Source organism: Pan paniscus, chromosome 12 (assembly GCF_029289425.2).
Source record: "Pan paniscus chromosome 12, NHGRI_mPanPan1-v2.0_pri, whole genome shotgun sequence".
Taxonomy (NCBI): domain Eukaryota; kingdom Metazoa; phylum Chordata; class Mammalia; order Primates; family Hominidae; genus Pan; species Pan paniscus.
Window position 1 is genome coordinate 95,088,637 of NC_073261.2, and position 23,946 is coordinate 95,112,582.

Sequence of the window (23,946 nt, forward strand, 5' to 3'; positions counted from 1 at the left end):
CTTTTTTTTAATATGAAGATGTTCGTAAGAAGTAGCTCAAGTTAAGACTCTGCTGCAAATCAAGCAGAGTTTAGGTCACTTATGAGGCCTAACTGGTTTCGTCTGCTGAGTCTTCAGGCCTGGTCTCCTTTTTAATTTACTTTAACAAGATTTAAATTGCACCTTCATATGAGCTTCTGTTTTCTCAGTTGACTGCAGGCTATTGAAGGGCAGAGCTTTCATCTTATTCATCTTTATTTTCCCAGCCCTCAGCAGAGTGCCTGACTTATGTCTGGCACTCAATAACTGATGCTGAATGTAAGTGAATGAGTGATGAATAACAGAAGAATGCAAGGAAGTTCTAGCTAAGGGCTTGCTGTCTCATGTTGCCTGGGGGTTTCCTCCCCCTTTCCCCACAGAGGAATGAAAGCAATAGAGGCGAGGAAATGCAGGGAAGCAAAGTGATTGGAGGCTAAGGAACAGCCCTGCAGGCAGGAGCATGCTTTAAGGCTGCAGCCTGCCAGAGAAATTTCCTCTTGACTCAGCCTCCTGGGTCAGGCTGAGTAAGAGGCGACTGAAAGTGACCCTGGCTCCCTTGCTCCTGCTCAGAGGCTGAGGATGCTCTGATGCCTGATCCCACAGTACTCTGGAGGGGCTCAGCTTTACCTATAAGGAGAGCTTCCTTTGTTCCTTTCCCAGAGTCTTCAGTGGAGAGGTGAGGACACTGGTAGAAGAGACAAGAACATAAATGGGAGCGGAGAGACATAACATAAAGCCTCACAAAGTCCTCCAGAGCTCACAGTCAGGCCCATTCTGATGATCTGAGTGGACAATAAATGGAATGACCTTAATCTGGGGTTCTAGCCACTTTTCTGCCAATGCCTGCCTGGCCCCCATCTGCTCCTTGCACCATGTTGCAGTGACAACTGTGGAAGGAATAGGAAGCACCAAGACGAGGCTGCATCCTGTGCAGGTAAACAGAGGAAAGGGAGCTGTGCTCTTGAGATCAGGCTGTTTGCTCTGCAGGGAGGCTCATGCCAAAGTTGCAGACTTGCTTTGGGTTGTTGGGAAGAGTTTCACTGCTTAATCTAAGGAGGCATTGCACCCTGGCCACCTCCCCATCTCCTCTGGGTACCGTGAGGTGAAAAGAAGAAACACCCAAGCATGAAGCTCCTTCCTGTGAGCTGGTTGGTTATAACATTGCATGATCTGAAGGGACCCAAGAGGTCAACTGAATCTGGTGGCTAGGCCAGTCCAGAACTTGGAGGAAGGGATGCAGAAGAGCTTCCTCACTTTGTTCTGGAGTGTGTTTAGGAAACTCCCAGCCTTCCCAGATTTGAATTTTAATTATCTGTGCCCCTTGTTTATAAGCCCACTTACTCCCTGCAATGGTAATTCTGCACCCCTTACCTCCCACCCGCAGATAGTACAAATGTAAACTGCTAGGCCTCCTCTTTCATTAGAATGGAGGTTAGCAAGTGCTAAATAAGATGACAGAGATTTAGTGCCTGAGCAAGGCTTTCTCCTTGATGGTATCAGACCACCTGAAAATGCATTGAAATCTGAAACACTTCTGGGGCGAATGGGCAGTAATAATCTTAGACTGGTTTGGGGAGACAATCAGGATGCTCTTAGGCTGAGTGGAAAGAAAGGGGAGTAGAGCCCTGTTGGAAGGAACGGCCATTGTCCCCAAAGCATTTTGTTTGAGGAAACTTGGGGTCTTTGGGAGATCAAGACTATCGTGACTAACACGGTGAAACACCATCTCTACTAAAAATACAAAAAAATTAGCCGGGCGGAGTGGCGGGCGCCTGTAGTCCCAGATACTCAGGAGGCTGAGGCAGGAGAATGGCGTGAACCTGGGAGATGGAGCTTGCGGTGAGCCGAGATCGTGCCACTGGACTCCAGCCTGGGCGACAGAGTGAGACTCCATCTCAAAAAAAAAAAAAAAAAAAAACAGAAAAAAAAAAAAACAAAACAAAAAAAGAAGTTACCAGAGCTTGGCCCAGGTCTTAATCCTCCCTTGATTATTTGAGGAGACATGTCGTTCAGGCAATGGAGCCAGAGCCTCCTGCGGAGAGGCTGGTTCTATTCCTTGGAGTGGCATCTTGGGCCAGTTATGTGAGGCCAGCCAGGTCGGGGTGGTATTGCTTCCCATCTATAGATTTGTTTCTTAGGCAGGAAGAGGGGAAATTACTAAACTTGTCCAACCCGAAGGAGACGTGAGAGGGTTAATTAAGGCTTGTTATTTTCTTTGAAACAAATAGGTGAAAGAAAGAATAAATAGTTTAAACATAGGAGTCAAGTCTCACACTGCTGATAAAGACATACCCAAGACTGGGTAATTTATAAAGAAAAAGAAGTTTAATGGATTCAGTTCCACGTGGCTGGGGAGGCCTCACAATCATGGCAGAAGGTGAAAAGCACATCTTACATGGTGGCAGACAAGAGAAATGAGAGCTAAGTGAAAACAGAAACCCATCAGATTTCGTCAGATTTATTCACTACCATGAGAACAGGATGGGGGAACCACCCCCATGATTCAGTTATCTCCCACAGGGTCCCTCTTGCAACACATGGGAATTATGGGAGCTACAATTCAAGATGAGATTTGGGTGGGGACACAGCCAAACCATATCAGGTTGTATCTGTATAATCAACCTAAAATCCTCCCTATCCAATGGTACAGGTTCTTATTCCTAATCCACTTATTTTGGCTACAAATAGGCTACAGAGCCAGATTCCACTTCTTGTCCATTTATTTGTTTTCTCTTGGTTTCTGTGACACTGTGGTTCTGGCTTTTCCTTCTCTCCCCACACTGGCTCCTCCTCTGCTCAGTCTCTAATTGCTGCAGTACCCTGAGCCCTGACCTGGGCCCCTCCCCTTCTTCATCCCTACACTCTCCCTACATGAGTTTGATGTTGTCCACACGCCAATGGCACTCTCATTTACAACTTCAGCTTTGACCTCTCCTCAGAAGTTACATTTCCAATTGCCTATTTGACATGTCAATACGGATGTCTAATCTCAAACTTAAGAAAACCCTACTCTTCTCCTAATGGCTTCCTTCCCCAGTCTTCTCCCATCTGAGTCAGTGGCAAAGCCATCCACCCAATTGCTCAAGACAAAAATCTAGACATCACCTTTGACTGTTTCTGTCATGTGCCACACCCCAATCCATTCAGAAGCTGCCTTCTGGTTATGATAGTCACTGTTCTTTGAAGGGACCTTCCTAGTCATAGCTAACACTGGCTGACTGCCTGCTATATGCAGGTACAGTGTTAAGGGTTTTACATGAATATCTCAGTTAATCCTCATCACAGCTCTAGAGGTAACTACAAGGATGGTCCTCATCATACAGATGAAGAACCTAGACTCAGAGGGCTTGGAAACTGGCCAAGGTCACAGTTGGTAAATGGTGGCACTGGGGCTTGACTCTGTGCAGTGATTACTACCCCCACTGTCTCTCAACATGGGCTGGCTCCAGTCGAGTCCTTTGGGGAGCCTGGGAGGGTTCTGCCATCCCAGTTGTCTATGTCATCTGTATCTTTTAGGAGAGAATTGCCAAAAGCCACGGCTCCCAGTGCGGGTTCTGCACCCCTGGCATCGTCATGAGTATGTACACACTGCTCCGGAATCAGCCCGAGCCCACCATGGAGGAGATTGAGAATGCCTTCCAAGGTATGGGCCTTCAGGCACAGCCTAGGAGGTGGAATGGCAAACGAGGCCCTGCAGAGGTCAGGGCAAGTGCCAGAGTGAGAAGCATGAGGGACTACCCTTTGGAGGAAGGGCTCAGGCCCCCCAACAAGGTGGTGACTAAGATCTGCTAGAAAGCCAACCCTCTCTTACTTGGGAGAACTCCTGGTTGGTGTGGAGACCTCCTGGGGTCTCCTGCCTTTGGGTCCATCTTTCTGAGGTGTCTGTCTGCCTTCCACCAGTATTGGAGTGGGGTTGGCAGTGCATGGCTGGTGCAGGAAGACGTCATTTAGAAACTCCACGGGGGCTAGTGATATGATTTCCTTCCCTCTCAGTTTTCACCAGAACAGGATTCTGCAGGGCCAAGACCACCAATGTGTCTGCTTCTCTGAATTGAATAGAGAAGCCTCCCCATCTATTCACCATTTCCATCATTTATTCAGTTATTTTAGTCACATCCTATGCCACAGGGATAAAAGACACAGCCTCTACTCTCAAAAAGTTCATACTTTGAAGAGGAGAGTTTGTAATGTAGTCTGATAGGCTAACTGATGAAGCTATGATCAGCCACTGTGGGAGCACTTAGGAGAGGCACCTGACTCAGTCTGGGCATTCTAGGAAGGTTTCCATTCTAGGAAAGACTTCCTGAAATCATGATAACTTTTCTGAAGTCAGGATATGAGAAGGCCAAGAGGCCTTCCAGACAGAGGTAACAGAATATGCAGCCTGGTAAAGAGAGCACCCAACTTAGTTGCAAGCAAAGTCACAAACTCCTCACCCATCCCAGGGCCCTGCACTGACATTGCAGTTTTTTCCTTGGCCCACAGGAAATCTGTGCCGCTGCACAGGCTACAGACCCATCCTCCAGGGCTTCCGGACCTTCGCCAGGGTAAGTGGGGACCCCAGAACATCAGTGTCTCTGCTTCTAAAATGGCAACACTCAGAAATCACTGTGGGGAGGGAGACCAAGGGCCTCTGGTCTACAAACAATGATGATAAGATGACCAGTTAGTGAGTCTTCCCTCTGGGGACATCTGGCATTGGGAGTAGAGTCTGCCATTCTTATTCAGGGAAGGGTTCTTATGAATAGCATGGGACTTTCTGCCAGTGATGGTCTGGGGACTGGCTTCCTGGAAGAGGCTCACCGCCTGAGAGTGCCTTTGAGCTTGGCAGTGCCTTTGGGCTTGGCAGCTTTCCCTTGGAGACTGGCAGGCTCAGCCCATGGCACAGGTGCTGAATGTAGCATTTAATAACAACATGGCCTTGCTCAGCACTTGCACCCCTCCTCCTTCCCTCTCCTGGCTGCTTTCTGTGGCTGGCACTCTGTTGGGCTTATGAAACTGGTAATTAGATCTCCAGACAGTTTGTGAACCCCTGCAATGTTCATATAACTCTGAGTGAGAAGTCACAGCCGGATGTGTGGGCATTGATTATATAAACACATACACACACCTGCCATCTGGCAAGGAAGGCAGAGAGCTGGCATCTCCTTTCTTGGCTTAATCTCCCCCCAGGTTTTACTTGACTTCTCAATTGGGCCACGTTAATCCTGACTCCAAATCAAACCATTTCATTTCAGTTTGATTCTGGGTCCAGGGGAGTTACAGACTCCTGTGCTTTCCACTCACCTTTAGGGTTGGAGCATCATGAAAAAGAGTGCTGTGTCTGTATAATCGTATAATCCAAGAAGGGGTGGGTAGACATGGAGACAGGACCTTATAAGGATGGAAAACACCACACTCTGATTAATGCTGCTGCTGATGAAGAATTAACAAGTGTGGAATTAAATGAAAATGCCTGAAAGCACAAATTCAGATTCTGCAGACCTGGGTTCAATTTGAGGCACTTAATTGATGCACGACCTTGGGCAAGTCTCCTTGTTTCTATTAGGTTGGTGCAAAAGTAACTGTGGTTTTGCCATTAAAAGTATGGGAAAAACTGTAATTATTTTTGCAGCAACCTAATAAAATGGTGATTTTATTAGGTGATTTCATTAGAATATCTACCTTACTGTGTTTATAAAAATTAAGTACTTCTTGAAAAGCTTTTAGAACAATGCCTGGCACATTTCTGTTATTCAATAAATGGGAACTATAAATTATGAAGCTGGTATATTTCTTCCATTAGCCTCTATATAATCTTCCCAAGTTACTCAGTGTTTCCTGAGAACCAGAGATTGTTAATCTTGCCTCTATTTACTTCATAAGAACCTGCTCAAAGTGATATAATGTAATCAGTCCTCTTAATTTTTCAAAAGAGAAGGATTTTTGAGTATAGCAGTTGCCTTCCCTCCTGGAAGTTGAAATGGCTCTTGATTTCACCATGCAGAACTTACCTCCCTCAATTCAGCTACCCTGCAGTGCAGAGCAGAGCAAGACTGAGAGCTCTGAGCAGCCAAAATGCCTGACACACAAAAGGTGCTCAGAAGCTAATGCATGTTACTCATCGGAGGTCTCCGAGATGTTTCTTCAGAGCCTTTTAACTTTTATTTTACACACAGCTCTAACAAACTCGGTTACTAGCTTTCCTGTCCACAGCACACACTAGAAAGCATGTGGAGGGTCAACTAGAGGTGGGCACACTGCTCACGGCAAGAAGTGACCACAGCTATCTGGTGACAAGGAAAGAAATGGAGGAACCATTAAACAGGTACAAGCAAGACTTCCAGTTTCTGGTCTGGCTTGTAAGCAGCTTAGGAGTCTTTATTTCACCTAAACAAGAAGAAAAAGGCGAACAAACTGAAGAATCAACAGTTGTTTTTAGATCCATCAGAGGAATGAGGTCACAGGACAACTCATTGTCCAGAAAATTGGAGAGACAGACAGGCAGACACGGCATATCAGAGCAGAAACCTCTGCAGGAACCTTTGCCAGGATAGGAAGATGTAAGGACTAACTGATGAATTGCTGGAGTTTATACATGGATATAAACTCCAGGGGGATGCAGTCATGGAGGGGGTGCTCTACACCTTTGTGAGTTTTACCTCCAGGATCTCCACCAGGTCCTCACAGTAAACGTTGGAGAAAAATCTCCTTGTGTTTCTGGTAGGGAGTGGGAAAAATGAACCATTTTGGAATATGCCAGAGCATTCTGTTCTTCTTAAAAAGGCCTGTCCTCAGAAGAAATTATTTTACCGCAGCCTAAACTTCTGAGGTTATATTAGATCCTTGCCTACCTTGGGGAGGGGAAATACGCAACCCCAGGACCTTTAGTCTTTCACCTGTGGGAAGGGAAATACACAAGCCCAGCCCCCTCCAGCCATCCTGTCCCACCAAACAGAGAAAAAAAACCCTGAGAAGCACTTGTGAAGTTCACAGGTGAGCGGCACAAGCTCACCAAAAAACTGAGACTAATCCTAGGACTATAGGATACTTCTCCTTCATATCTTACCAATACATTAACTAAAGGCCTATTTATATCAGGTCTTTTTAGCCAGTACATCATGTCCACCTTTCAACCAAAAATTATAAGGCATAGTCAAAGGCAAACACAATTTGAAGAGACTGAACAAACAGCAGAACCAGAGTCAAATAGGGCAGGAATATTGGAATTAACAAATGAGGAATTTTATAAAGCTATGATTAGTATGCTAAGAGATTTAATGGAAAAAATAGATAACATACAAAAACAGATGGATAATGTAAGCAGAGAACGGAAATTCTAAGAATTAAAAAGAAATGCTAGAGATTGAAAACGCTTATAACAAATTGAAGACTACCTTCGGTGGGCTCATTAGTAGACTGGACATGGCTGAGAAAAGAATCTCTGAGCTTGAGGATATGACAATGCAAACTTTCAAAACCAAAAAACAGAGAAAAGGAAGTGAATGAAAACAAACAGAAACAAATAAGAACTGTGTGATAACTACAAAAGATGTAACATACGTGTAACGAGAATATCAGCAGAAAAAGAAGAAAAAGAGAAAGGAAAAGAAGCAATATTTGAAACAAAAATGACTGAGAATTTCCCAAAATTAATGTCAGATTTTAAACCACAGAGTCAGGAAATTCAGAGAACACAAACCAGGATAAGTACCAAAACCCAAAACCAAACAAAAACTATACCAAGGCATGTGATATTCAAACTTCAAAAAATCAAAGGTAAAGAAAAATGACTTGAAAGAAGCCAAAAGAAAACACCCCTCACCTATAGAAGAGCAAATATAAAATTATATCTGACTTTTCCCAGAAACCATGCAAGCAAGAAGCATGGAGAGAAATACTTAAAGTATTGAAAGAAAAAACCAAAGCACCTAAAATTCTGTAACCTCCATAAGTATCCTTCAAAAGCGAGTGAAAAATATTTTCTCAAACAAAACTTGAGAGAATTTGTTGCCAGTAGACCCATCTTGTAAGAAATATTAAAAGAAGTTCTTTAAAGAGAAGGAAAATGATGTAGGCCAGAAACTCATATCTACATAAAGGAAGAGCATCAGAGAATGAATAAGTAAAGGTAAAATAAAAATTTTTATTTTTCTTAATCTTAATTGGTCTAACAGATAGCAATTTGTTCAAGACAATCATAGCAACCATGCATTTGTTTATGTGTGCATATGTATATATATATGTGCTTGTGTATAAGTAAAATGAATGACAGCAATGATAAAATAAACAAGAGGGAAAAATTAGAAATATTTTGTTATTATAAGATACAATCACTATCTGTAAAGCGGCGTAGTGTTATTTAAAAGTGGACTTGGATTAGTTAAAAATGTATACTGCAAACTCTAGGGCAACTACCAGAAAAAAAAAAAAAAAGAAAAAAGGAAGTATAATTGATACTTTATGAAAGGAAAGGAGATGAAATTATATATAATGCTCAGTTCAAACCACAAAAGTCAGAAAATGAGTGAAAGACAAAACTAGAAACAAAGAATAAGGACGACAAATAGAAAACAATAACAAATATGGTAGATACTAATCCAACTATATCAATGATTACCTTAAATGTCAGTGATCTAAATACACCATTTAAAAGACAGAGATTATTAGAGTAGATGAAAATAACGAGACCCAACTATATGTTGTCTACAAGAAACCTACTTTAAATGAAAAGACACAGATAGATTAAAACTAAGTAGATAAAGAGAGGTAGACCATGATATACTAATCAAAAGAAAGTGGAAGTAGCATATTAATTTTGGACAGAGCAAACAGTTATCAGAGAAAAAGAAGGGCATTAAAAATAATAAAGGAATCAATACTCCAAGAAGATATAACAGTCCTTAATGTGTGTGCACCTAACAACAGAGCTTCAAAATACATGAGGCAAATCTGGTGGAACTGCAGAGACAAATAGATGAATCCATTATTATATGTGAAGACTTCAACACCCTTATATCAGAAACGGACAGCACCAGGCCAAAAATCAGTAAGGACATAGTTGGACTCAACGGCACCATCAATTAATTGGATATAATTGACATTTATAGGCTACTTTAGCCAACAACAGCAGAAAAGACATTTTTCTCAAGCTCACGTGGAGCATTCACCTAGATGGACCACATTCTGTGCTATGAAACACACATTTACAAATTTAAATTGCATGAATAGAGATCATACAATGTCTGCTTTCAAACCAAAATGAAATTAAACTAGATATCAATAACAGAAAAATAGCTGGAAAACCCCCAAATGCTTGAAGATTAAACAACACAATTCAAAAGAACACATGGTCAAAAAGAAAATCTCAAGGGAAATTTTAAAATATTTTGAATTAAATGAAATTGAAAATACAGCTTATCAAAATTTGCAAGATGCAGTGAAAACAATGCTTAGAGGGAAATTTATAGTATTGAATGCATATATTAGAAAGGAAGATTAAAAATCAATAATCCACCAGGCACGACGGCTCATGCCTGTAATCCCAGCACTTTGGGAGGATGAGGTGGGTGGATCACGAGGTCAGGAGTTCAAGACCAGCCTGACCAACATGGTGAAACCCTGTTTCTACTAAAAATACAAAAATTAGCCAGGCATGGTGGCACACACCTGTAATCCCAGCTACTCAGGAGGCTGAAGCAGGAGAATCACTTGAACCCAGGAAGTGGAGGTTGCAGTGAGCCAAGATTGTGCCATTGCACTCCAGCCTGGGTGACAGAGTGAGAGTCCATTTCAAATAAATAAATAAATAAATAATAAAAATAAAATACAAATAAAATCAGTAATCTGGGCTCCCACTTTAGAAAACTAGGAAAAAAAAGGCAAATTAAATTCAAAGTAAGCTGAAGAAAAATAAAATTTGGAGCAAAAATCAATTTCATTGAAAACAGACAATCAATAGAGAAAATCAACATAACTGAAATTTGGGTCCTTAAAAAGATCAATGAAATTAATAAGCCTCTGGCCAGGCTAACTAAGAAAAAAAAGAGAAGATACAAATTACTAATATCAAAATAAAAAGATCTCACTATAGAGCTCATGTACATTAAATGGATAATGAAAGAATATTAAGAACAACTCTATGCTCATATACTTGATAACCTAGATGAAATAAAACAATTCCTTGAAAGATGTAAGCTACCAAAACTCATACAAAAAGTAGATAATCTGAATAGGCCTATAACTATTGAAGAAATTGAATCATTAATTAATAACCTTTAACACAGAAAGCACCAGGCCCAGATAGATTCACTGGTAAATCCTATCAAACATTTAAAAAAGAAATTACGTCAATTCTCCACAATCTCTTCCAGAAGATAGAATCAGAGGCAATACAAAAGTTAATCACTTTCATACGTAACAGCAATGTATAAGTGGAACTTGAAATTCAAAACACATTATCATTTACATTTTACATTAATACTCTCCAACAAATGTAATACTTAGGTATGAATCGAAAAAGTGTGTACAAGATTTATGTGAGAAAAACTACAAAACTCTGATGAACAAAATCAAAGAACTAAACAAATGGAGAGATATTTCTTTTTCATGAATAAGGAGACTGAATATGTCAAGATGTCAGTTGTTCCCAACTGTAGACTCAATGCAATCCTAATCAAAATCCCAGTAAATTATTTTGTGGCTATCAACAAATTGATCCTAAGGTTTATATGGAGAAGAAAAAGATCCAGAATAGCCAACTCAATATTGAAGGAGAATAGAGAACAAAGTCAGAGGACTGACACTACCCAATTTCAAGATTTACTACAAAGCTGCAGTTATCAAGACAGTGTACTATGGACACTGTCCATACTACAAAAAGAATGGACAAAAGAATGGACAAAGAGATCAATGGAACAGAATAGAGAGCCCAGAAATAGACCAACATAAATACAGTCAACTGATGTTTCACAAAGAAGAAAAGGCGATACGATGGAGCAAAGATTGTCTTTTTAACAAATGGTGCTGCAACAACTGGACATTCACATACAAAAAAAAATGAATCTAAACACAGACCTTATACACTTCTCAAAATTAACTCAAAATGAATCATAAACCTAAGTGTAAAGCAATAAAACTCCTAGAAGATGACATAGGAGAAAACCTAGATGACCTTGGAATGATGATGACTTTTTAGATGCAACACCAAAGGCATGATCCATAAAAGAAATAATTATAAGCTGGACTTCATTAAAATTTAATAACGATGAGTGAGGAGACAAGCCATACACTGGGAGAAAAATATTTGCAAAAGACACATCTTGTAAAGTACTTATCCAAATATACAAAGAACTTATAAAACTCAGCAATAAGACAATGAACAACTAAATTAAAAAATGGGTAAAAGACCTGCACAGCTACCTCACCAAAGAAGGTATATGGATGGCCAGTAAGCATGTAAGTTCAACATCATATGCCATTAGGGAATTGCAAATTGAAAGAACAGTGAAATACCACCACAGGTCTATTAGAATGGTCAAATCCAAAACACTGACAACATCAGATTCTGGTGAGGATGTGGGGCAACAGGAACTCTCATTCATTGCTGGTGAGAATGCAAACTGCACAACCTCTGTGGAAGACAATTTGGCAGTTTCTTACAAAACTGAACATGTTTTATCATGCACCTCAGTGATCACACACCTTGGAACTGACTCAAATGAATTTAAAACTTATTGCCACATGAAAACCTGCACAGGCATGCTTACAACAACCTTACTCATAATTGCCAAAACTTAGATGCAACCAAGATGTCCTTCAGTAGGTGAATAAACTGTAGAACATCCAAACAATGGAATGTTAATTCAGTGCCAAAATGAAAGGAGCTATCAAGCTATGAAAAGACATAGACAAACCTTAATTGCTACTACTAAGTGAAAGAAATCAATCTTTAAAAGCTACGTATTGTATGATATCTATTCTATGAAATTCTAGAAAAGACAAAACCATGGAGGCAGTAAAAAGACTAGTGGTTGCCAGTGATTAGGGGAAAGAGAGGGATGAATAGTCAGGGCACAGAGGTTTTTTAGGGCAGTATAACTCTTTCTGTAAGATATCATAAGGGTCGACACATGTAATCATGCATTTGTCAAAACTAATGGAATGTACAACACCAAGAGTGAACCTTCATGTAAATTAATGGACTTTGGGTGATAATGATGTGTCAATGTGGGTCCATCAGTTGTAACAAATATACCACTTTTGAGGATACTGAAGTGGGGAAGGCTGTGCGTGTATGTTGGGATAGGGGATATTTGGGAATTCTCTACATCTTCCACTCAGTTTTTTCTGTGAACCTTAAACCACTCTAAAAAAAATAAACCTTTTTTTTTTAAAGGCACCAGTGCAGAAGCCTTAGCCTATTTAGTAAAGTAGGAATCTCAGGAGGGTGGGGATGAGAAAATGTAGTCTTATCCAACCTCAATAGACCTTGAGGGCAGTGATGCATTACTGTACATCACAGTAATTTATGTCATTAACACACCAATGAATTATCAAGAAAACAGATCTAAGTAATAATGCACTGGCACTTTGTCTGGAAAAGGCGCTTCTGTGAAATATGTCCTTCCTCAGAAGGCCAGGTGAGTGGGATGCAGGACTTTCACTTCAGGTAGGCCGGGGCATTTCCCTACATCACTCCTTCTCCAAGAAGAAAGGTGAGAAAAGGCACTAAGAAACCTCTCTTTCTTCCTTTCTTTCTTTCTAAATATAGAGGGGAAGTGCAAGGTGGCTGGCTGGGGGGAGGCTCAGAATGGACGGAGCAGGTCTGGTGTCCAGTGCTGGAGCTGTGAATGCAGGAAGAGTCTGCACACAGAGCAGCATGTCCAGGTGGTGGGGTGGATGGGGTGTTTCTCTCCTGATGCCACTGCCTGCCTGCTTACAACTTCTCCAAGGTCACACCTCCAGCATCCCATGAGTGCTTTCTTGCAGAAGACAATGAGTTGTGAAACAGACTCTGGGAAATGCCAGCATGGCATGGTGTCTCCTGTGGCTGACTTGCAGAAGGACTGCTCCCAGCCTGCTTTTTCAGGAATTGACTACCCCATAAAAGTGCCTGAGGCAGAACCTATGAGTTTCCCCTACTTTTTCATCTCAGCACAACTCCAGGACTCTGTCTTCTGAAGCCCTGAGCTGCAGATCAGTCAGCTGAGTGCACCCCTCTGCCACCCTGCAATGCCTCGGTGCTGGGTGGTAGTGATTCTAGACTCTGTGTGTGCTCTGCCACTGGTATCCTAAGAGGTCCTGAGCAAGTCTTTTCCCAGAGATGCTGGGTGGTCTGACCTGCATACTTCTCCAGAACAGGCCCACAGTGAGGAGTGAAGAGTGTTTACCTTTCTGGGAAGAAGTGCCTAATAAGCAGTAGGGAGGCCATTGGGCACACTGGCTGGACACAGTGCTGGGCTCAGCACCCGTCTTGGACATCCTTTGGCAGGGTCCCGCAGAGAGCCCAGCCTGGGAGACACCAGCCACGCCCCTAGAACCTTGCTGATCTGGAAGTCAAGCCTCTTGAGTCTTGAGAGAGCCAAAGGGAATATCCCTCATAGACGCTTCCTGAGGAAGCAGCACTGAAGAAGAGAAATGGGCATAAGGGATAGGTTTTGATAAAGTAGGACCTAGCTTTTATGGAGGAAAGTTCCTGAAATTCAGTGACCTTGTTGCTCCTATTTGTTTATCCATGAGTTGTTTAATCTACGTTAGCCAAGCAAGAGGGAATGTAGCTGAAGCCTCCACTCTGGGCGACAGGCAGGCAGGATGCCCCTGCTGTTGATGCTGGGACAGGCATCAGAGCTGGAGTGTTCTGGATATTAATAATCTAGATTCCTTAGCTTCTGCAAATACTCTTTGTAAATACCCTTGTGCAGATGTTCATCATCTCTCTAGGATGGTGGATGCTGTGGAGGAGATGGGAATAATCCAAATTGCTGCATGAACCAGAAGAAAGACCACTCAGTAAGTGAGTTCTTCTCCCCCTGGAAGCCTGGGGGTAATCTGAGACTTAGAGGAGTCAGTGCACGAGCTCCATGTCCCTGGCAGTGGGGCTGGAAAAGGAACCTACGGTGAGTCAGTGATGGCAGACTGTGGGGATGGTGATGGTGCACGTTAGCCCCGGGTCCTGTAACTGAGACTCTCTCATTCCTGCCTCCCAGGGATTACCTGCTCCTCTTGCAGCCTGCAGGGGGCTGGGAATGAGCTCGCTGGAAGGAAAGGCTGAATTGGTCCTCTTGGGTGTTTGAAAGGAGGAGATACTGCATCACCTACCTGTTCTCTTTCCCCATAGGTCAGCCTCTCGCCATCTTTATTCAAACCAGAGGAGTTCACGCCCCTGGATCCAACCCAGGAGCCCATTTTTCCCCCAGAGTTGCTGGTAGGTGATGCCTCAGGGACAGATCCAGCCCGGTCTGTACTGTGAGTCCCTGGAGACCTGCTTTATTTTTTTCATACCCACTGGGAACTTTGTGTCTTTCTTGTCCTTTATGTTTCAGCTTAAATTTCCCTTCCATTTTCTGACACTCCCCTAGGTTGAGTCTCTGCTACGTTACCCACAGCCCCTGCACTTCAGTCCGTGTGTGTCACAGTTACAGTTATTAATTTGATGTCTGTGTTCCTTGCTAAATGACAAGCCCCATGAGGATAGGGACTGGCTCTCTAGGCACACTGTGTAGCGTAGCAGGTTCACTATAACCATTTGTTGATCTCCTGCCTATATCTAATACATAAGCACTCCAAGAAACCTATTCCCTCTATAAGCAATCCATTTATTTAAAACAAAACAAAACAAAAAACGAGAGCTCTCTTCAAAGGACATGATCTGCAGCTCACAGCTCTGTCTTAAGGAAACCCCCTCACACCCACTTTATCACCATCACTCTAATATTTATGGCAACGAAAGAATCAAGCCACTTGGAGTTTTTGAAGTGCACACTTCTCAGGGTCTTGAGCTCATGAAAACTACCTTGTAGCTTCAACAGGCCAGAGAGAATGGCTTTGCAGCAGGCCACCAGCAGATCCTTCTCTGGACTGTGAAACTGAAAATACTGGCAGTTTGATTTGAGGGCTTCGTTCTCAGCCCAGTGTCACCCTGCCAGCACTAAAGCCAGCCTTCCTAGGCATCCCCTTACAACAAACCCCTTCCTTCCTTCCTTTCTTCCTTCCTTTCTTCCCTCCCTCCCTCCCTCTCTCCCTCCCTCCCTTCTCATGCCTTGTCCATGGTGCCCCCTGGAGATAGTATGGGGCACTGCAAGGAATCTGGGCTTTCAGCCAGGTCTGTTGGGGACCCCTCATGGCAGGTGACCTTCAGCAGGTCCCATAACCTCCTTGACCCTCAGGATCTTCTTTCACCGCTGAAAATGAGGCTCATAATGCCTCCTTCATGGAGGTCTTGTAAAGACTAGTCCCAATGGAGTTCCTGCCTCTGAACATATTACTTCCCCTTGCTTCTTCCTGATAGATATTTTCATTCTGAATATCAGTAAAACATCCCATTGAGGACTTAAAACAATTTATAAGAGGAATGACAGTAGGAAGAGGGAGACAGTGTAGTAAGAAAACTGCATTTCCCAGAGGCTGAAAGACACTCCTCGGAAGCAGCTGCGATTTGAAGGGGAGCGTGTGACGTGGATACAGGCCTCAACCCTCAAGGAGCTGCTGGACCTCAAGGCTCAGCACCCTGACGCCAAGCTGGTGGTGGGGAACACGGAGATTGGTAAGGGCCAGGGAGGCTGCCCTGGGGCTGCCAGGGGGTCTGGGGGTGTTTCTAGGTCCTCTTGCCCATCCTCACCTCCCCCTGACTTTACTTGCCTCTGCACCCTATCCCTCTGCCCCACTGACTACCTGGAGCCCACTGGAAATCCCTGGACACTCCAGTTCCTGCAAAGGCCCCTAGCTGTGGAGTCCCACAGGCCTGGCTCAGCCCCTTGCTGGATGTGTGACCTCAGAAAAGTTGCTTGTCCTCATCTACCCTCATTTTCTGTTTTTTATATGGGGGTACTAACAACTCCTTGAAGGATTGTTTTGGGTGTGAAATGAGATCCTTGCATGTAGTTGACTTCTCTCCATAAACATTTACAGAGCACCGAGCATGAGCCAGGTACTCTGGAAGGGGCTTGGGATACAAAGCTCAATTGGACATGGTTCCTTGCCCTCAAGGGCCTTCTAGTCTAAGGGAGGAGGAACTAATTTAAGCAAAGTGCCTAGGCCAGTGGCTGACGGACACTAGAGGTTCCATAAATGTCGCTTTTGACCCCACCACCCCACTTTTTCTGGGGGAGGATGTGATAAGGTAAAGAAGAGGAGAGCTCCAGGTGTGACTGTGTTTGTGTTGCCTATGACCGTGGCCACCTGCCCTGTCAGTGCCACCACCTAGGACGTGAGGCCTGGAATAGTTGAACAGGCTGGGAGACTCAGAATATGCAGCTCTCAGCCCCAGTGCTGTAAGAGATGGGGAGAGGTTCCTAGGTCCCTGCTAATCTCTGTCGATTTCTAAACCTGGCATGGCCTATTTCTACTTTGCTGGATCCCAAGCCTAGTGAGGATCTAAGGAGGAGACAGTGGGACAGCTGAGGACCTCTGCTGTGGAGGGGCATGCCATACTTCTAAGCAGTCAGGTCCTGGCTCTGGTTCCTGAAGGAGCTGCCAAGCCCTGAGTTCTGGTTGGCTCCTCAGTCACAGAGAGGAGAGCCTGGCTTGGGTCAGTGCTGATGGAGTCAGAATGGGCGCCTCCCTCGTGCGCACATATACATAAGTTAGAGTCCCCTACTGTGGTTTTGTGACACACTGAGGCAGCAGAGTGGGCTGAGACACATCTCAAGAAATGTGATCTTGATGGCCATGGCTTAACAGGACTCATGGCTCATGTAGCTCAGGTGCAGCTTGATTTAAGGTGGCTGGGGGAATCTTAGGAGGTCCTTCTTTTTTTTTCCTCAAAGACAGGGTCTCACTCTGTTGCCCAGGCTGAAATGCAGTGGTGCAATGCCACCATAGCTCACCTCAAACTCATGGGCTCACGTGGTCCCCCACCCCAGCCTCAAGGGGATCATTTCACACTTGCATGCTCCCTGCCATGAGCCATCCAATGTCCTGGGCCCAGTTGGATTCCAAGAGAAATGAATAACAAAGATTACCTAAGTTCCACAATTGGAAATGATTTCTCAAGACCACTTCTGTCTGTGCCACTCCCTCCTCTCTTATGCATACCCCAATAGCGTAGTCACCTCCAGTCAACGCAGAGTGTTGGGGGAAGGCAGACAAAGAGAAAACCTTAGTAACGTAGAACTTACTGCTTCAATCTGTGTTCTTTGTCCTGGAAGCTGATATTCAAAAGGGGCTGGTATTCAGGTGCTGTTTAGGATTTCTGAAGGGAGCTTTGAAGATTCTGGAATCTGGGGGCCCACAGAGCCTAGGGCCCCCTTCAGAAATCCTAAACAGCACCTGGGGGGAAGGAGGGGGGCAAAGAGGTCACAGGTATTTCTTTTTTAACCTTTTCCATCTACACACTGTTGGCAGGGCTGGGAGAGGTGCTGAGCCAACTGGGTCTAAGGAACAGAGGCACACTTGTTTAACAGAGGCTTCTGACTCATTTAGTCAGGAAGGCCAGAAACCACATACAGATGTGTGGCCCCGCAAAGCCAGACAACTTGAAGAACTCAGGCAGATAGTGGGAACTGGAGGACAGATTTGAAGTTTTCCCTCCCATTTTCCTTTTTTGTTTTAATGTTAAACTTTCATGTTTTTATTACGATTATATCCCAACACGAATAATCATTCCAGTACTGAAATTTGGTTATTCTTAGCTGTGTGATTTGGGCAAGAAACTTAACTTTTCTGTGCCTCAGCTTCTTCATCTATAAACAGAAAAATCATAGTACATCATAGGGTTGTTGTAAGCATTAATTAAGTTAAAATAGGGAAAGTGCTTAGAAGGGTTCCTGACATACCTTAATTTCCTGTGTTTTCTAATGTACACACACACACACACACACACACACACACACACACACACACTAGAGTGAATTCAAACTCATTTCATTTGAATTCAGGTAGGTTTTTTGAGAGGGAAAGAAAGACCTAGTTTTGGGCTGACAGTCCAAAGACTGCATCTAATCCCACCCCTGGTCTACTGAGTTTCCTATTCCCAGACACCTACAGTCACCAGGGAGCATACTATGATTGTGGATATGTCATATATCCTGTGTGTAATGGTGAGAAAAGCTGCTAAGGCCTGCCCTGGTGATACAACAATGGGCCTACAACTTCAGCTTCTTGTTTCTCTCTAGGCATTGAGATGAAGTTCAAGAATATGCTGTTTCCTATGATTGTCTGCCCAGCCTGGATCCCTGAGCTGAATTCGGTAGAACATGGACCCGACGGTAAGAGGAGGTTCACTCCAAGCTTATGGAGGGGCTGTGAGGCTGGGGATAGGTTACAAGGTGGGTGGCAGGTATCAGGGTGGTCTCCCCACTGGCTCTGGCTGCCCCCTGCTTCTCCTGGGGCTCACCTTGCACAGGGAAAGGCGGGAGGAGACCCCATTCATTGCTGAAACATCCATGGTAGGGTGCCAGTGGGCAAGAGGCTGCAGGATCTTCAATCATTTTTCTCAATTCTGGCTACACATTAGAATCGCTCATGCGGGGGTGGGGAGGTGGGGATTGTGCCTGAGTGCTTTTAAAAAGAATGCTAGGACTTCACCTTCAGAGATTCTGATTTTAATGAGTTGAGAACTACTGGTTTAGAGGAAAGAGCATTGGTTGTAGGATCAAGAGGCCCAAGCTTGAGTACTGGCTCTTTTATTAGCTGTGTGGCATTGGTTAGGTCACTCAACCACTCTGGGCCCTAATTTCCTCATCCATGGAAAGCTGTGAGTCCTGATTCAGCCTTACTCCAGTTGCTGGAAAGCTTCAGAGGAACTGTGCATGAAAGCCTCTTCTGAACTGTGGGAAGAATTGCTGTGATTCCGAATATGTGTTCCCAGGTATCTCCTTTGGAGCTGCTTGCCCCCTGAGCATTGTGGAAAAAACCCTGGTGGATGCTGTTGCTAAGCTTCCTGCCCAAAAGACAGAGGTGTTCAGAGGGGTCCTGGAGCAGCTGCGCTGGTTTGCTGGGAAGCAAGTCAAGTCTGTGGCGGTGAGTCGCTGTCAGAAGCAAGTGAGGCCCGTAGGACGGAGCTTTCATCTGAAAGCAGGGCAGCCAGACTCTCACTGTGTCAGTGCAGTGGGCCCCAAACTTTAGCGCTTAGAGTTGCCTGGGAGGAGCAGTGCTTGTTAAAGTGCAGATTCCTGGGCCCCACCCTCAGAGATTCTGATACATGGGTCTGGGATGTAGCCCAGCTCTTCAGGTGCTTCTGATGAAGGTGGTCTGTGGGGCACCCTGGGAAACGCACTCCACGACTCCTAGGCTTCATTCTGTGGTTGCAGAGATGAGGCTTCCTGCCTCCCTCCCGCTTCCTGAGCTTGGCTGAGCCAAACAGTAGGTGAACAAGAGATATGCTAGGGAGAAGTCAGAATTGAGAGGGGAATTTCCTTTCAGAGCTATAGGGAGAACCAGAGACAGAGCCCTCCAACAGAGGGAGGAATCCACCTGTTGATTATTCAGTCAGCCTTCAGACAAGTCCCCACATTCCCAGTTTGCAAATGGTGGCATTCGAACACCCTATGCCAATGGAAGCTCTTCACAACAGTTTATGGTGTCGGAAGAAAAGCTATCTCTTCCATTTTTAAATTGTTTTTTAAAATTACAACAAAACAGCCTACTCCTATTCCTCCCAGCCCCCACCCCAAGTACCTGTCACTTCTGATTATAGATAAGGAAACATAAACTATAGATAAGGAAACATAAACTCAAAAACTCTGCTGAGTTCCCTGGTTCTGCTAAAATCTATTTCCAGGAAGAATTGTATTTTCATCGTGCAACTGATTTTCTTCCTGTTTTCTAATAACGAGAACCCTGTATCTGATTCTTCTTACATTTTTTTTGCCAAGTTACCAGGAAGTTCAGATCCAAATAGAGCAAATTGTTCAACCTTAAGTCTTCCTCCTCTCTTTCCTTGATCTTTATCTTCTATTTTACTAAGTCTATATGGCCTCTGTGATAAATCACCTCAATCCCTTCGGGAAAAGGTTGGGTGAAATCATCAATCAAACAAACACACTTAAAGGGGCTTGCCTGCTAAAATTTTAGAGTGGGGATCCAATCTCAAGTATTCTGATTTCAAATTTTGCTCATTTTTCAGAATGCCGAAGTTCTCACTATGCTGGTATTGTGACTACAGTAGGCACAGGTCCTCAGGGGTCTGCCTGCAGCAGGTGTCACCCGGCTGCCCTGTGTTCAGGAGCCTGCTATGTGAGCAGAGGTTTCCTGGGGTGGGCTCTCACTGCATGCTCTCTGCTTGTTTTAGTCCGTTGGAGGGAACATCATCACTGCCAGCCCCATCTCCGACCTCAACCCCGTGTTCATGGCCAGTGGGGCCAAGCTGACACTTGTGTCCAGAGGTGAGCTGCCTGAAGCAGAGGTCCAGGAAGAAGGACTTGGGGGAGAAAAGTCTCACCAGATAGGTCATTTTCTGGAGAAACAGCTCAAAGTTCAGTGACCCAGCTTTCCCTGTGATTTGGATCCAGGGAAGCAAGGAGAATGTACCTGGTTTGGTGGACGGGAAAGCTGGATATTTTCTCTGTAGAGAATTCACAGCAGGAACTGCTACCTGCATGCCTTACCTAGTGGGGTACTGGGGCTGGGATGCACTGGCTCACCACAGCCTGCTGTTGGATCTTCAGGAATTCTGTGAGCCATTTGTGAAACACAGTTATTAATAAAAATCAGGCCAAGTGCGGTGGCTTATGCCTGTAATCCCAGCACTTTGAGAGGCTGAGGCAGGAGGATTACTTGAGGTCAGGAGTTCAAGACCAGCCTGGCCAACGTGGTGAAACCCCATGTCTACTAAAAACACTAAAATTAGCTAGGTGTGGTGGTGTGTGCCTTTAGTCCCAGTTCCTTGAGAGGCTGAGTCAAGAGAATCACTTGAACCTGGGAAGCGGAGGTTGCAGTGAGCCGAGATCTCACCACTGCACTCCAGCCTGGGTGACAGAGTGAGACCCTGTCTCAAAAAATAAAAATAAAAATAAAATTGTATAAAATGACAATGAAATAAATTATATTCAAAACAAAAGGAATAAATACTCAAAATTCATCACTTCATAAGTACTTCATTTTGCTGTTATCAGTGCTCCTGGAGTTATTTGCATCTGTTCTGTCTGTACGGTGGAAATGCTCTACAATTATGTGCTCCTGTGCATCTCTGCCTTGTCAGAGGGTCCCCAAGACCACCCCGGCTCTGATATTCATTGAGAGGATTCAGCATGCCATCATATTCCTGGCTATGACTTATTATAGCAGGAGGATGCAAAATCAGCAAAGGGAAAAGATACATGGGAGCAAAGTCTGGAGGAACCAGGTCCAATCTTCCAGAGACTTCTCCCAGTGGAGCCACACAGTGCATGCTTAATTCCTCCAGCAATAAGTTGTGACAACACAAGTGATGCCTTGCCTACCAGGAAAGCTTGTTAGAGGCTCAGCGACTGAGGTTTTCTTGGGAGCTCGTCACATAGGCAGCCTCTACTAGCATGTGCCTAAAGTCTGGACTCCCAGAAGGAAAGCAGGGGTTCAGCATAAACTATTGTTTGTACAGATAATTTAGGCACAGTGAGCTGCTCCATCATGGAGCACTGGGAACCCTTCTGAAGTACAAGTTCCCAAGGGCCAGCCTTGTAAGCAACCCCTACAGAGGACAGCAGTCCGGGTTGCTGTGCTAACTCTTTCCTCCCTTCTTCCCAGCTTCACATTCAGTGATGCAACTTTGGTGGCCTGAAATTGGCTATTGGAAGTATTTACACCACAGAAATTGGCAAATGCTATAAACTAAGGCTTTTCCCCCTACACGGAACTGGTTGTTAAAGATTCACCAGCACACCATTGCTTAAGGATGCTTAAGGATTTCAGATAGAGGATTTGGCCCCAATTGTGCCAGTCATTTGCTCTGACTGTGGGCATTGGAGACCAGCATGAAGAATCCCACTGATGGTTATCCTTTCTCCCCATGGGGGGTTCCCAGCCTTTCCCTCACGTTGGCTCCTCTTCATCTTGCTTCTGTACAGGCACCAGGAGAACTGTCCAGATGGACCACACCTTCTTCCCTGGCTACAGAAAGACCCTGCTGAGCCCGGAGGAGATACTGCTCTCCATAGAGATACCCTACAGCAGGGAGGTGAGATGTTGGAAGTGGTTCCAGGCTCTGCTCAAATAAGTCCTATTGCCAGGCTCTAGACAAAGAGATCAGAATATGCTTCAGGGACCAACTTGAGCATCTCTCAACCTTTACATTGATTTTTCTCTCTGAACTTTGCCTCTGTTGAACCAACCATACTCCTTTCTGGACAATGAGAAGTTGCAGGATAGGAGTCCACATGGCATGGACTGTGGAACCAGATAGCTAGAAACTTGGTCCTGAGTGAGCCATTTCACCTTTCTGAGCCCCAATTCCCTCATCCGTAAAATGGGCACCATGTCACTATACGGGTTATTGTGAGGACTGAAAATAAACAATTCATAAGGTTCCTGGTGATGCCTAGAAGCCAGTGGAGATGACCAGCAGCTAAGAACAGAATTCCAAGAACACATCTAGGTGTCGAGGATTCCTGCCCATGTCAGAGGAAATTTGCTTTCCCGTGGTAAAGAATGTGGGGTTCATGTGCTGCGTGAAGAAGCTGCCTGTGGCTCAGACCCTCATACGCTGACCTTAGGCTTGACGAGGTGTTGCTTCACTGACCTCGCTGTGGATTGGTGCGGATGGATTCCTGCTTCATGAGTGGCTCTTCTGGCCTGTTGGGGCAGGTCTGGGCACCACTGGCTGCCTTACTCTTTGTTCCCTGGGCCCTGTGATGTCTTGACCTGGTGTGGGTCTTTCCTCCCTTAGCAGCTACCAGCTCAGAACACATCCAAAAGGGCCTGTCAGAAAAGGCATCTGGGAGAGGCTTGGGGAGCCGCTGTCAGAGAGAGTGTGAAGGTTTCCCACAGCTGGAGCTTTAGTGAGTGTTCTAAGGCATGTTTTGCCCTTGGTAATTTTGACCTCCTTAATGAGAATGCTAATTAAATTAGAGCATTTATATCCCTGAGGTGGTTTCTTAATGGTTTTCTAGCTTGTCTGTATAGACCATTTTGAGCAGTGATTCCCAGAGTTTTGAATTTCACAGTTCAGTAAACTTTTTTTTTTTTTAATTATGAGTGATGAAAGTGGGGAGGAAACAGGTGTAGCTCTATTCAGTTTTTATTTGCCAGGTATGGTCATTAACAAAACACATCCTTCCATGAAAGAAAGGAGATTTTAATACCCAGAATTAGAAACTCTCAGGAAAGGATATTGTCAACCTGACACTGACAGTTCACTGTACCCCAGCGAGAATGTCCCCGTGGACGGGCACAGTCCTGGGAGTGAGCACCTGGGACCTCTGTTCCAGAACAAAGGTCAAACTCTGGGCTCAGTGCCCCAGAGCCACACATGACATGCAAGCTGAGCTAGCTTTATCATCAGGAGCGGGCTCCATGGCTTCTTCAGGGAAAAGTGTGTGCTGCTAATTTTGGTGTTCATCAGAATTTGTGGTGCCAGAGTGAGTACAGACCTCAAAAGGAACCTGACACAGAAAGGGCTTGAAGTCAGGTGGCTCTTTCCTGGAAAATAGCTCATGCTCTCCTCCTATCCTTAAAGAAAGATCCTGGCTCGAACCCAGGAAGGAAAATGTGTTTAAAGCACAAGGGCAGTGATTGTTTCATAGTGTGATAGTGATATTTTCTTTCTTGCTTGCTTTCTTGCTTTTCTTTCTTGGTTGCTTTCTTCCTCTTTCTTTT

At 44.4% G+C, this 23,946-nt stretch overlaps 1 protein-coding gene across 1 annotated transcript in view; it reads left to right on the forward strand.

Moving 5' to 3' along the window:
* The window catches only part of XDH (xanthine dehydrogenase), an 80,200-nt gene that overhangs the window by 12,573 nt on the left and 43,681 nt on the right, over positions 1–23,946 (forward strand). The window contains exons 4-13 of the mRNA XM_057301321.1: positions 844–952; positions 3,535–3,661; positions 4,504–4,565; positions 13,939–14,007; positions 14,336–14,422; positions 15,619–15,760; positions 18,330–18,422; positions 19,025–19,176; positions 20,447–20,540; positions 22,200–22,309. Coding sequence (XP_057157304.1) covers positions 844–952; positions 3,535–3,661; positions 4,504–4,565; positions 13,939–14,007; positions 14,336–14,422; positions 15,619–15,760; positions 18,330–18,422; positions 19,025–19,176; positions 20,447–20,540; positions 22,200–22,309 — 1,045 coding nt within the window. The remainder of the gene's footprint in view (positions 1–843; positions 953–3,534; positions 3,662–4,503; positions 4,566–13,938; positions 14,008–14,335; positions 14,423–15,618; positions 15,761–18,329; positions 18,423–19,024; positions 19,177–20,446; positions 20,541–22,199; positions 22,310–23,946) is intronic.